General features: G+C 43.3%; 2 protein-coding genes across 2 annotated transcripts; one reads left to right on the plus strand and one right to left on the minus strand.

The window, feature by feature from the left end:
• Positions 1 to 398: 398 nt before the first annotated feature.
• oxsm (3-oxoacyl-ACP synthase, mitochondrial) lies at positions 399 to 2,335 on the minus strand. The gene is made up of 2 exons (XM_083925165.1): positions 1,192 to 2,335; positions 399 to 928 (listed from the first exon to the last, which is right to left on the minus strand). Exons 1-2 carry the CDS (start codon positions 2,181 to 2,183, stop codon positions 526 to 528), a joined length of 1,395 nt encoding a protein of 464 aa, XP_083781291.1. The 5' UTR covers positions 2,184 to 2,335; the 3' UTR covers positions 399 to 525.
• A 333-nt stretch (positions 2,336 to 2,668) lies between these two features.
• Positions 2,669 to 13,574, plus strand: ngly1 (N-glycanase 1). Its single transcript, XM_083925091.1, has 12 exons — positions 2,669 to 2,812; positions 3,267 to 3,381; positions 3,506 to 3,715; positions 4,834 to 4,996; positions 5,082 to 5,301; positions 5,518 to 5,639; positions 6,904 to 7,049; positions 7,840 to 7,950; positions 8,043 to 8,228; positions 8,492 to 8,677; positions 12,663 to 12,840; positions 12,940 to 13,574. Exons 1-12 carry the CDS (start codon positions 2,712 to 2,714, stop codon positions 13,113 to 13,115), a joined length of 1,914 nt encoding a protein of 637 aa, XP_083781217.1. The 5' UTR covers positions 2,669 to 2,711; the 3' UTR covers positions 13,116 to 13,574.
• Positions 13,575 to 14,275: the final 701 nt, after the last annotated feature.

The raw sequence follows: 14,275 nt of genomic DNA on the forward strand, positions 1-14,275 counted from the left end.
CTAATATATAAGAAAAGAATTGACTTTTTTATTGACCCAAACAATTAATTGGGAATATAATTGACACATTAATTGGTGGGTTGGATCAGTTGGCCACAGCCCCTCAATAGTGGTAACAAGTGAGAGTCAAGTGTGAGTTGGTTACTTTCCACACCCACATTTCTCCTTCAAACCACAAGCCTGCAAAAATTAACAGATACAATAGTGAGCAGAGCAACACACAAGCCAGAGGGTCAGCTCCACCTATGGACTGACTGTTTTTACACAAAATAAAAATAAATGTGACCATTTTCATGTAAAAACAGCAACGAACAACATCAATATTTCACATGGATTTGATGTTTTTTTTAAAAGATTTAATAGTTTAAAGCCAAACATTAAAGGTTTTTTTCCCGTAAAATCCATTCATAAGAACACACAAACAACCAGCAGGACTACATTCTCCTGAAAATTATTCAGGCAGGCAAACTCTATCATACCAGCGAGACTGGGTGAGATCTGATTTCTCATAAAAAAAATCAAGAATTAGATGCTGGTGAGACACAGTGATGCGTTGGTGCCGCCAAATCCAAATGAGTTAGTGAGGGCGACACGCCGACCCCAAGTGCGCCATGGCTGCGCTGTGCAGGGAACATAATTCAGGTTGAACTCTGGCTCAGTACGGTCCAGGTTGAGAGTGGGGGGCAGGATTCCGTGGTAGCAGGCCAAAGCGGTGAAGGCTGCCTCCAGGGCCCCTGCGGCCCCGAGCAGATGCCCTGTGGCTCCCTTGGTGGAGGAGACGGCCAAGTTCTCAAAGCTTTGGTGGAAAAGCCTCTTGATGGCGGCATTTTCGGCCGCATCGCCCAAAGGCGTGGATGTGGCGTGAGCGTTCACGTATGTCACATCTGTGGGTGAGACACCGGCGTCTCTGAGGGCTGCAGACATGCATCTGGAAAGACAGCAGTCAAAGGTGATGTCAAGAGCGGGTGTCTTAACTCTCATAGAGGTTTGCAGCACGGCTTGAATAATATTTCTGACTACTTTTGTTTTCTCTTCCACATAATGGCCTTACCTGGGGTTTACGAATCAAATGGCTATATGCGATGGGACATCCCACAAAGACATATTACGCCCAAGTCCAAAAGTGGGTAATTAAAATAAAATAAAAATTTATTTCCTTAAAAAATAAAACAAAAAAATAGAATGTGTTACCTGAATGCTCCATCTCCATCTGCAGTGGGTGCGGTGATGTGGCTGGCATCCCCTGACAGTCCATATCCCAGGATCTCTGCGTAGATCTTGGCTCCTCTTTTCACTGCGTGATCCATCTCCTCCAGGAGGAGCACTGCCGCTCCTTCACCCATGACAAAGCCTTCTCTCTCTGGGTGAAAGGGTCTTGATGCCTGCGTGGGGTTGTCATTCCATTTGGTGGCGAGGGCACGCGCCCTAGCAAAGCCGGCTATAGACAGAGGCCCCACGCAGGATTCTGTTCCTCCTGTAACCATAGCAACTGCATCCCCATGGGCGATAAACCTGGCGGCATCACCTACGGCGTGTGCGCCTGTGGTGCATGCTGTGGACACTGTGTGGTTGGGACCCTTCAGTTTGTGTCTGATACTTATGTGCCCAGCAGCCATGTTGACGAGAATACGAGGCACAAAGAAGGGACTGACTTTGTTGTAGCCCTTTTCTTGGAACGCGGCGGAGGTGCGAGCAATTTCTTCCAATGACACCATGCCCATGCCAACAGCCACCCCAGTATTGAGCTGTTCCTCTGGGGTTTCGGGGTACCAACCGGAGTCCTCCAGAGCGAGCTGAGCAGCTCCGAGGGCCATTACAGTGGCTGGTGACATGCTGTTGATCTCCCCACGAGAGGCAAACCTCTCCTCCTTGAACTGTCCCTGTTCGTTTCCTCTGGGCACCAGTGCTGCCACTTTACAGGGAACAGTCCTGTACTCCTCTGAGTGAAGGGCAACAACCCCACTGTGGCCTTTCAACAGGCAGTCCCAGGGCTGTGCAGTCCCTGTGCCCAGAGGACACACTAACCCTATGCCAGTAATAACAACCCTCCTTTTGTGCTTTCCAGAGCTGCAGTGCCTGGAGTCTTGGTTTGGACAAACACAGACAGTCTTTTGCAGAAATGCCCTTATGTTCTGTGGTCTCAGCTGGAGTTTAGTCCAACATGATAGTGATAGAGCAGACATACTGCTTATCGGTCAACTTTGACACAGCTAGCTTGTAGCTTAGGTGAATCTCCACTTAATATCAGAGATATAAATGTACAAAACCAAAGTTGAAATGTCCTCCAGACGCAAATGAACTTAAGTTTGTAACACGCCGACCGAGCACCACTTCAAACTTATCTGCCAACTGTTAATACATGCATGGAATCCGAAAACGAGTCCATCCTTGAAACCGCCTGCAGCCGTTCTTAGGTAGTATTTTGAACGCCGGGTTAATTTAACACGTCAATATCACATTTAAAAATGTAATTAAACCAATAGAGTAAGTTGTAGAAATAGAGATATTGTACGTTATGAAACAGAAATTTGCTGACATAGAATTAACGTTATGTCCACGTTTAAAGCTGCAAACAACCATTCAGGCGTTGACAGGGTAGCTAAACCCAGGACCCACAACATCTATTAGCCGGAACTGCACCATTAGCGTTGACGCGAGCTCTCATACTCAAAAGGGAAAGGACTGCTAGTTTGTCCAGTAAACATAACAGTATGGCTGTGTCACCTGCAGTGACAACATTGTGTGAAAATTCAAACGAAGTCTTTTTAGACGTTGCGAAGTTGTTACTTACATACGCAGATAACATTTTACGGTAAGGTTGTGAACTTAACGCTGCAGCGGTGCGTTGAGATGTCATGTGTTAACGTTAGCTAAGCTGAGCTTTTTCTGTACATTACAAATGAAGGAGCTAATATTGTGTCATCGGCAGTCTGAACGCCGGTAAAGCTAACAGAAGTGTAACTTCATTACTTGAGCCCCGTTAACGTTGTATGCCGTTGTTGCGATTTACACACAGCGTTAAACTAAACTCCGTTTAAACAAATTGCATTTTTATTTTGTCCTTGTGTCTCAGCACACGCCTATGCATGACACATCCTGACCTAACTTAAGTAACAATCGCCAGGGTGTTGTGGGAAATTCGTCATAGGAGTACCTCACCAGGAAGCTGTTTCAAATAGTTTAAATCACTATATTCACCTCTACCTTTCATAACATTGTCTCTGATGTAAATGTTTCAAGTTAAAGTTGTCATTTGTTTCTTTCAGGTGTCCCAGTGAGGAAAAGTACAGATCGATCCGCATAGGAAACCCTACATTCTCCACCAAGCTGTTGCCCATCAAAGGTGCTGTGGAATGCCTTTTCGAGATGGGATTTGAGGAGGTAATTAATAAGTCACTGTCCGGTGTCTACAGTAATAAGTCAAAGCGTGCACCACTGCCTTCATTGCCCGTCTATATGGTAATTTATCATTGGCCTTACTGAGTAAATATTTGCACCTCTTTAGGCTGAGACCCACCTGGTGTTCCCCAACTCTGCATCAGTGGAACAGTTGAAGCTCATCAGGGAATCCATAGCAGCAGAGAGGGATCAGAGGCTGCACGGAGGACAGCCTGTGCAACCTACTGCTCAGGCTGCTGTGGCCTCAGCACCAGAGAGCTCTGCTGCTGCTTCCAGCCAGCCAGTTATTCCACCTCCATCACAACCTTCATCCTTGGTAAAGAGTATGAAGTGGTATTTATAAAGTGTGTAACTGTAATAGTGAAGCAGGGTTACAGTGGAGACTAAAGCCACCTTAACTGACTTTGTTCCCTTTTTTTGGCAAAGATAATTTTTATATTAAATGAAGAATTTACAGGTCTTATGATGTATGTCTATCTTTAATCATTTGAAACCCCAATTAATTCAAGTTGGCTAGATGAGGAGGGTAAAACCCCGTAGTCTATTTTCCAGCCTATACAGCCCTATTGTGAACATGGTAATGTTGAATACCCCATAGTTTTATGTTGGCAATGTACGTCGTGGGTACCCAGCATTTAGAAACTTCCGTATGCTAACTTGTATATGTTGGACAATTAGCATAATCACCTATATGGCCAATATTTTTGGACAGTTACTGAGCCTCTTTCACACATGCATTGCAAACCTGAAATGATCTAGTCATTACTCGATGCAAATATCCAATTTGAAATCTGAAAAAAAGAAGGCTAATATCTCTCTAGACATCTAACAATAGGAACTTTACTGTGTGTAGCCGTGTGTGTGCGGCACCCACAGGGCAAACCCTAAATGTTGGTTTCAAACACACCTGGAGTTCATCTTTAAACCCATCTGCTGCAATATTAGATATCAGAGCAAGAGTTTGGAGAGCACACACACACACACACACACACACACACACACACACACACACACACACACACACACACACACACACACACACACACACACACACACACACACACACACACACACACACACACACACACACACACACACACACCAGCTTAAGGAGACAAAACAAAAAACAGTAGATTGCAGAGACACTGAGCATTTTAAGTTTGGTTAAATAGGGGTTGAGGTGGGGAGAAGTACCTAGTCAGCGATTCCTCCTGGAGAAAGATCTTGTAGTTGGTGACTCCTTGCTGCCTTCAGTGCTTCAAGACTCCAGACAAAAGACAGCCAGTTGTGGAGTTTGAACAGTACAGCAAACTGACCTTTTTAAAAGTCTTGTAGTGGGAACTTGTCATACATGTCTAAACATCTTCCTTCAGTCATTCTGGATCTTCTCTGTATTATTAGTTTGTAATCTGGATGTTTTCTTCTTTCTGACAGGAGAGCAGCATGAGCTTTTTTGTCACTCTCCAGTCCAACTTCCAACACGTGATGCTGTATGAAAACCCTGAGCTGCAGCACAAAGCCAGGAGCCACATCCCTCACCAGCAGCTCTCCTCTGCTGCTGAACATAAGCTAAAGGAGGCAAGGGAGGCGGATCCAGGTGAAGTCCCCCTCATACTGTATGTAAATAAAAGCATGCATGCTCCTTTTAAAGGCGGCCAACCGGCTTGCTTTCCTGTTTGTAGAATGTAAACTTGGAATAGAAGATTTCCTGGTGCTGGAGTTGCTCCGATGGTTCAAAAAGGACTTCTTCTCCTGGGTGGACTGTCTGCCCTGCAGCCGCTGCAAAGGCCGCACCCAGAACGCCAGCTCCCTCAGTCCCACCACAGATGACCTCCGCTGGGGAGCCCAGCGAGTGGAGAACCACTACTGTCAGAGCTGCCGGCTCTCCACCAGGTTCCCCAGGTCTGTCTGTGTGTATGTGTGTACCATATTGGCTAGTTCTTACTCCTCCAATGACAGAGCTTAGGATTTTCAATTTTCAGAAAATTAAGATCAAGATGCAGAAGGCAAGTTTTCACTGTCATCTCTGTCATCAAACAGTCATAAAGAGTACGAATGGCTTGGACCACAACACACATGAAGAATAATGAATTGTTTTCCCTGTATTGTTAATACCAGGTACAACAATCCTGAGAAGCTTCTTGAAACCAGGAGGGGGCGCTGCGGGGAGTGGGCTAACTGTTTCACACTGTGCTGCAGAGCCCTTGGCCTTGAGGCCAGATATATCTGGGACAGCACAGGTACGTACATGACTGACAGATGTGGCTCTTGCAGCGCTGCTTAGGTTTTCTGTTCTGCAGAGAAATGCAGAGGTTCAGTCACACACCCGTGTTTCACATCAGGAGGAAATGACAACTAGGGGTCCTAAATACTTGTAATTTCTTTTGATTAAATCTCAACTCAAGGTCCACACCATAGCCTTTTCTGGAGCTTTTACTATTTTTAGATTGTTTCCTAGGCTATTTTGCCTTTATCATAGAACTAGGCAGACAGGAAATGGAGAGAGAGGGGGTGACATGCAGCAAAGGGCCAAAAGTCAGATCCCAACACCGTGCCCCTCCAGTTTATGTATAATAGGCCCCCCCACTCTACAAAGTGAGCTGCCGATCAGTAATCGGTGATTAGTCGATCAGGAGGAAAGCAATTAGCAACTTTTTTGATAATTGATCAATCATTTTGAGTAATTCTTTGAAGAAAAATGGCTAAAGTATTTGGTTGTGGTATCTCAAAGGTAAATGTTATCTTTCTGCGTCTGGCGCTGTAGGAGACGGCTGCCTCTCCAGTAGCTCTCCGGGTTTTAGCTCTTTTTAGTATATTTTTATTCAATTTCCTTGATGGAGTCATCCCAAAGGGATCAATAAAGAGAAGTCAAAGTTTTCCTGTTCCCTCAGTCCTTTATGATGGGACACTGGATATCAGACAAATCAAGGCCTTTGAACACGTCCTCTAGGGCCCTGACAAAATACAACAGGCATTTTTCCCCTTTCCTATATTTAATAGACAGAACAATTAATCATCTGAATAATTTTAAATGAAAACAATCGATATCTGCAGTCTCAAATCAGGACTAACAACTGAGCAAACTCTATCAAAATCTGGAAAAGTGGAGCCTAAGTTGACTATTGATGAAGTGAGATGAAGAATGAACTTTCACACACAGTGTTAATAACTGAGCAGAGAGGTCTGTCTCAGTTTCCGAGTGTGTTTGGAGGACTGTACTCACAGAAGCCTCAGGGCTGTTGGCCTGCAGTGAAACCTGCCTCTCCTCCCCTGAAAGAGCTGCTGTTTACCCAGAAGTTCCTGTGCTCCATTCACATGGTCAAGAATATAAAACAGACTCTCTGCCTTCCAGATTAGATTTCTGTGAAACACTGAACCATGAAAATAGTCCTGGTTCACGATATTGAATACTAATTGAATATTAGGAACATTTCCTTTGCCAAAGTTTGTACTTCCATACTTGCTTTGTTTAAAGCGCATGAAAGGTTCTCTGTGGTGTTTCAGACCACGTGTGGACGGAGATTTACTCGACCTCTCAGCGTCGCTGGCTGCACTGCGACTCATGTGAGAACGGTTGTGATAAGCCTCTTCTGTATGAGGTTGGCTGGGGGAAGAAGCTGGCCTACGTTCTGGCTTTCTCCAAGGACCAGGTCAGACAACAGTTATAACTACCACTATCAGTTCTTAAAGTCTATACTGGTATCACTCAGGGATGTTACTAATTAACTGTTAAACCGACAATAATGATTTTTTTAACAATTATCAGTGAAACGGTTATATATAATTTATCAGGAAATGAAATACTCATGGGGTGAGGCATTCCACCACACATGCCTTTTTATTGGAGAGCTGTGTGTCTGCCCAGCATAACATGTGTTGCTCTGTAGTTCTCCGCTGGAAGCGTCGTCCTGCATCGGTGTCCTGAATCGGTGTCCTGAATCCTTTTTTAATAATGTTTTTTTTTTTTTAAGTATTTGAAAAAGAACTGATAGTGTAAAGTATTACAAGAGTAGTAGCATTGATAAAATCCTGACGATATCCATCCCTAATCGTGTCCTTAAAGGATAAAGATGGTTACATTTTATAATTTATTCATGATCAATGAATCGCATGATAAGCTCAAAACCAACAATGCCTTCGTCCGTCTATCAACGTGTTCTGATTCCCCTACCCTTGAATACCCCAAACCCATTGTTTCATATATCTTCATGCATGTGCACAAGAGCGCACTTTTCCTTTTGTTTCTGTAGGAAAAATATATTTTTGAGGCAAATAAGAGGGTAGATGGTTTTTATATTATACTGTGTATGACTTGTATATTTTATTCCGATGTTGTGCTATGCAGGTGGATGAGCTGTGCACTATACTGTTGTGTCGACATGAATTATCTTCCAGGGTCAATTCACAGTTCAGAATTCAGCGTGTGTGTGTGTGATGCAGGTGGTCGACGTGACGTGGAGGTATTCCTGCAAACATCCCGAGGTTCTGTCGAGAAGGACCAAGGTTCAGGAGGCCTGGCTGCTGCACACCATTAATGGACTTAACGCCTCGGTAAATCTTAACCCTTTAAACTCTTCGTATAAGCCTTGAACTGCCACGGTGAGTCTGATGTAAAGCACTTTCCATCTGCTCTGATACTGAAGAGGCAGCAGTCCCTAAGTCCAGACAGGAAGAAGGAGCTGACAGAGAGGCTGCTTGTCGAACTGGTGGAGTTTATTTCTCCCAAGAAACCAAAACCAGGAGAGCTGGGCGGACGCAACTCTGGCTCCCTGGCCTGGAGGATCGCACGAGGCGAGACCAGAAAAGCTGATGTAGGGACCTCCACACAGGTATAGTTTATAGATGGTGTTCTTATTGAGCTTTCTCCACTCAGCATTATATATATATATACTGATACATTTCATTTTACATGTTCTAAAAACCTTTTAGTTTACCTGGGGTGAAAATCATCTATTCTCAACAGATCTCACAGACAGATCAGCACTAGGGTGTTAGATTACCTTTTAAGCTTCATGTATCATAGCTTGACAGCTGGGTGTCTCAAACAAATCAGTCCTGACTTAAAGTGTGTGTGTGTTGGTTTGTTTCTCAGCCTGCAGGTTACGTGTTTACTCCAACAGAGAAAGAGAAGAGTGACAGGTTACTGCATGTGCGCTACAGTGCCACCAAAGACCAGTACTGTCGGGTGTCCAACGACTCTGAGGTCATTCAGAGCTGGGATAAGTGTGTGTGGAGGAAGGAGTCAGTCTTCAGGAAGGTGGAGGAAGACTGGCAGATGGTACGTTTATTATCGCTTGATTCATAGACCCATGTTTTTCAGTTTGACCATCATGCAGTATTTTCAGTATTGGCTATGGCTCAGGTTTGCAAACATATTCTTAAGACTATCTGGGAGAAAAACTGAACTCTCAACCAGGGCCGGAGTGGGACTCATTTTCAGCCCTGGAGTTTCATACCTCAGACCGGCCCACTTTAGATCACGACCTATTATATTAAAATAATGTAATTATAACTTTACATGTTAAGCATACAATAGCGCTCTGTTCTCTAAAGCCTTGTAATTCCTACTGTAATTCTTACTATTACTAATTATCAAAAGTATAACGGGCCACTACTATCATTTGGGCATAGAAAGTGGTTTTATTGGAACTGATGCTTGCTTGTTCACACACTAGCTCATCTGTTTCTTCCTCACCACTGGCTCCTGGCTCTGCCTCTGACTCTAAATCATAAAAATGTTCATAAATCTCGTCACAAATCTCCCCTTTTTCAAGTCAAAAATTCAAGTCAGTTTCATTATTGTAGTGCTGAATCCTCTATCATCATCAATTGCAATCTGGGTCCAATCAGCTCTCGTTTACATCTTCATACAGTGTTTGGTTTGTTTACAGCCTGCGTGCAATGTGATTCCCGGCCAAACGTTAGCGATTGGTTATGGCAGATCCAGAGTGGCACTGGGCAGATCCAATAGTTTTAAATTTCAACAGACACCTGCCTTCCAAGTGAGTTAGCGTTTATCAATTGAGTAGGTCCAGACTCTCTGTGCAAATGAAATGAAGTACGAGTCTGGTAGGACCAGGCTAGGTCTACACCATACTGTTCATTATATTAATTCTAATAATATTCACTTAATGAGCAATCCTACCTGCACACTCTGGACCTGTGGGCTGATGGCTGGTGCTTGGTGATGCATCTTGTATCTGAGGGGCTACAAATCAAAGTTTGTGGCCAGTTATGTGGCGTTGCATTATAATATTATTTAAATTATGCAACGTTAGGTTAGACAGGCTATATGTTACAACTAGGGATACACCGAAATGAAAATTCTTGGCCGAAACCGAAAATGAGGAAACCAAGGCCGAAAACCGAAACACCGAAAGAAATTATTATGCCAATTATTAGTAACATTCAGGGTTGCCGCGGTATGCGGTATTACCAGTGGTTGAGGCCAACACCGAGTTTTTTTTTTTTTCCAGTAATAAAAAAAAAATCCGGTCTTGTGTGGAACGCGGAAGACCGGTTCCACACAGCAACGCCGGTAAACAAACCCCGCGAAGCCCAATCCCTACGAGAGCTCCTCGTGCTACGGCCATCCGGAGGCGCACAGAGCTTTTGGCCGTGATATTATATATAAACTTATATTATACTATTATATGATCGTTATAAGACGCTGTCACCGAGAATTTGCGCGCTGCCAGACGCTGTCACCGAGTGTGAGAGGAGAGTTGCCGATTTTTGCACATTTGGCTGCGTCTGTCTCCAGGGCTTTTCTCTTTTTAATCCTCGCTTTTTCTGCGCCACCCTTGCTCTTTTGATTTTCCATTTTGGTTTATTATTTTCCTTGTACATCTGTGGTTGGAGCTAGGCAAACACCACTGAAGTGTGTGGACTAGTGCACGACACGTACGTTACATCAGGCTGCGTCTGCGTCAGTGCCTTGTTGGTGGCCGTGCCCTTAACCTGCGTCCGCGTCCCAGTTTCATTGGCATGATCTAACAGACCGCCAGCTCCCTGATATGACCAGCGACAGCGGTAACAGCATACACGTGATACCCACTCCACTCAGTGCCATGACTGAACACCGGCACAAAATAAATAAAAATGATAATTGAACACCGGCCCTCGCGGCCCAAAAGTCAGACCGGCCCGCCGGGAATTGTCCCGGTCCTCCCGATTAGCCACTCCGGGCCTGCTCTCAACATAAGTCACAGTACTGTAGAATAATGTCTTTATCATGCAGAATTGATTATAAAGTATAATAATGTTAAATGTTACATGAACTCCTATTTAGTTCTAAACGGCACATAACATAGGTTCAGAGACGTTTAAACTGAACTCATAAAGGGTAAGCTATGACTATTAAAATAAAACAGTTTTATTACTATGCTCCCATTAAGTTTGGCAGGTTAGTGCCCTCTGAGGCTGTACTTGAGCTAAATGCTAACATCAGCATGCTAACCACATGTATGATGCTAACATGCTCACCTGACACCTCACAAGGACTATGCTAATATGGTGCTATGCTAAGCATTTGCAATATTTTTTAAAGAGTTCGGGGTGGCCTGGGCCCTTGGTTGTGTAATATTTATGTAGTTTTACCTTTCTTTTTAGAAAACTTTCCGATTTTTATAGCACAGTGCATTTTAATGCAACAAAATATAAAGCACCAGAACAAATATGGAAACCTTTCACAAAATGTATGTGTAATTATTACCACAATCACCATCTTAATTTAGTATGTTATGTTAGTTGTGTGCGGGCAGCACAATGATGTGGTGGTTAGCACTGTCGCCTCACAGCAAGAGGGTTGCTGGTTCGAATCCTTCTGTGTGGAGTTTGCATGTTCTCCCCTTGTCTGCGTGGGTTTTTCTCTGGGTTTTCCGTCTTCCTCCCGGTTTAACAGTCCAAAGACATGCAGGTGTTAGGTTCATAGATGACTCTAAATTGCCCGTAGGTGTGAATGTGAGTGTGAATGGTTGTCTGTCTCTGTTTGTCTCTATGTGCCCTGTGATAGACTGGCGTCCTGTCCAGGTGTACTCCGCCTCACGTCCGATGTCAGCACAGCATCAGCTGAGGTTGATGGGAGCACCATTAGTTCTGTATTAAATATTTAGTCTTTCATCTAATAGATGTTTCTCTCTGGACCAGAGTGGTGGACAAACCGACACACTGACATTGCCATTCCTAAAGCCGAGAGCATAAAGAGAATTCGAGATTGCAGTTAATGTGGAATAGAGGCATGTCAAGCGTAATAAAACTGTTCACAGACTGAATAATCGTTGTCATAATAAGTAAACTGGTTTGTAAAACTGGTGGAGTGCCCTTTTTGTTTTAAAAAAAAAGTTCACACTGTGAAATTAGAATGTGTCTGAAAAGATACAATCAGGATTCCTACGCAGTATTGAAAAGTATGGAATTTAATGTGAGTAATTTCCAGATCTGGATATGTTTGGAAAAAGGGAAAAGAGTTTAGAAAAATGTTTGTGTTGTTCCCAGACTATTCTCTCACTTTCTAAAATAATATATATAAATCAAAACAAGTTTACTAACACAACATAGCTGTAGATGATATGAAACTAATCAAGCTGGCTGTAGAATGGTGTCAGGTTACCATGGTTACCGCTCCGCGTGCGGTTCTCATCTATTGTGTTTTCTTTTGTAGTTCCTTGTTAATTGTCCATCTCTACTGTTCCTGTCTGTAGTGTTACAGATACGCAGTTATTCATTTCACTCTTTTAGCATTTAGCTGGAATACAATGCCGTAAATGAACTTCAAACTGAGACATGTTCAGCGCACTTATATAAGCTAAAGTACATAAGTAAAAATGTCTTGTAATTACTTGGCAACATAATGGCATACATAGTCCGAATTTAACATACGTGTTAAAAGTTGGATTTTAAAACCATTTATTTACATAATAAGCTTCTAACAATTGGTGTTCAGATGTTTAAAATTGACTAAAAAATCCTCTGAGAGGTCTGGAAATTTGAGTTAGGAAAAGTCTGGAACTTTCAAAATGGAACATGTGTAGGAACCCTTTACATACGATTGTTTATTCACACAAAAGTATGTTGAACCATAGGATACATATTGAGTATGTAGCAGTGAACAGTATGCGACTGGATGCAGCTCTAGAGTTATGATAAGCAATAAGGGAGTGTAGGAAATGAGAATAAACTGCTCATACTAGATTCACTGTTTCAGAGCCCGGAACAACATGCAGCGGGAAGTGTGATGACCCAGATTGTATTTCTTTCTCCAGGTGTACATCGCTCGAACGGAAGGCTCCTCTGTGGGAAAAATTAGCTGGAAGTTTGACTTTGCTCCAGCAGGAATGAAGATAAAGTCCATCTCAATCATGGCCAGTAGCCAAACCTTCCACTCCGGGAAGGTCTGCTGGCACTTGCAGTCAGACCAGATTACTACAGAGTTCTCTGGAGGTACGGTTATGCAATAGATGTGCCGATCAAATACCCTCAGTGTAGTAGTGTGACACGATCCGTCCTAATACTTTTCCTCTCCTGTGTTTGAATCTTCAGACGGGAAGATGCAGTCGTTCCAGTGTCTATCGGGCTCCTCGGAGTTCCTCGTCGAAGCGGGACTCAGCGGCGGAGAAGAGGAGACGTCGTGGCAGCACTCTCAGCTCTTCAGACAAAGCTTGAAGGAGACGGAGGAGTCTTCTTTTGAAATCCTCATCAGCTTAGAAGATGCTTAAAAGTCGGTTTACTCAACGGATTTTGGGTCTTTTTCAGTGTCGAATGCGTTGACGATTGATAATTGTTTGGATGATAATTTTGTATGATGACAATTCAGTGCAATATTTCTATGTGTCAGTCCTCCAGGATGGTTAAATATGCACGGCCCAATGAATGATGAGTGAAGGCATGAATTTGGTCCCTAGACACATTTAAAACATAGATTTTACAGAAGGTCAAATAACCTACGGGACACACAGTCTACATGTAAAGAGTTCAACACATAAAGCCATAGATTTCTAATATTTGCCTCTGCTCTGAATGTGTGTGTGTAAGTTGTGATCCATGGGGACATTCCACACAGCAAACAGGGGTTGATGCCTGCGTCAGCTCAGGTTGATCCAGTTCTACAAGTAATAAACTAATTATTGAGAAGTGTTTCATCAAATATTTGGCTTCAGAATTTCTAAACCTTTCCCTGCCCAGTTACACCCGTGTGTATCATTATAAATGGCTAGTGTCGGTGTAGTGGAAGGGGCTGAATGTTAGGGAATACATAGTGGTATAATAAAGGTATTTTTGCAGTCTGGTAGTCGCCGTTACTCTGTCCAGCACATTACACACTGTCTCATTTAGTCTTTCAATGCTGAAGCGTTGAGCTCTGCCGCCATCTTGCGTTGCAAAGAGAACACGGTCACTAATAGATTGTCTTCTCCTATTGGTCGAAGTACCGGTTCCTTTGAAAATCAGCCACCTGATTGGTCCGTCGATCTGCTCGACGATTCGCCGTCTATCTTGCAGATGGCGGAGCCGGAGAGCCGGAGCTGTTGCTAGCTAATATTCGTTTGATTTCTAAATGAAATGTATTTAAGTATATCGTTTTTAAAGCATTTGAGTTAAACCCCTATTTTTATTCTGTTGAGTTTTCACATGCAATTGTTCGTGTATTTAATGCGCACGGTTTGTATAGTATTTATTTAGCAGCTAGTAGCCCGGTTAGCATCTTTGTTGGAAGTTTAGGCCTACTGTACCTCCGCTGGTCGATTTTAACAATAGCCGCGATACACTCCCCTACTCGTCTTGTTTTGATACATTCAAAGGATTATCTTTAATGCAGACGGAGAAAGAACATGGAAGATAAACAGGTTTGGGTACATTTCAGCAACTGAGACGTTTGTTA

The sequence above is a fragment of the Echiichthys vipera genome (genome assembly GCF_963691815.1).
Source record: "Echiichthys vipera genome assembly, chromosome: 13".
NCBI lineage: Eukaryota > Metazoa > Chordata > Actinopteri > Perciformes > Trachinidae > Echiichthys > Echiichthys vipera.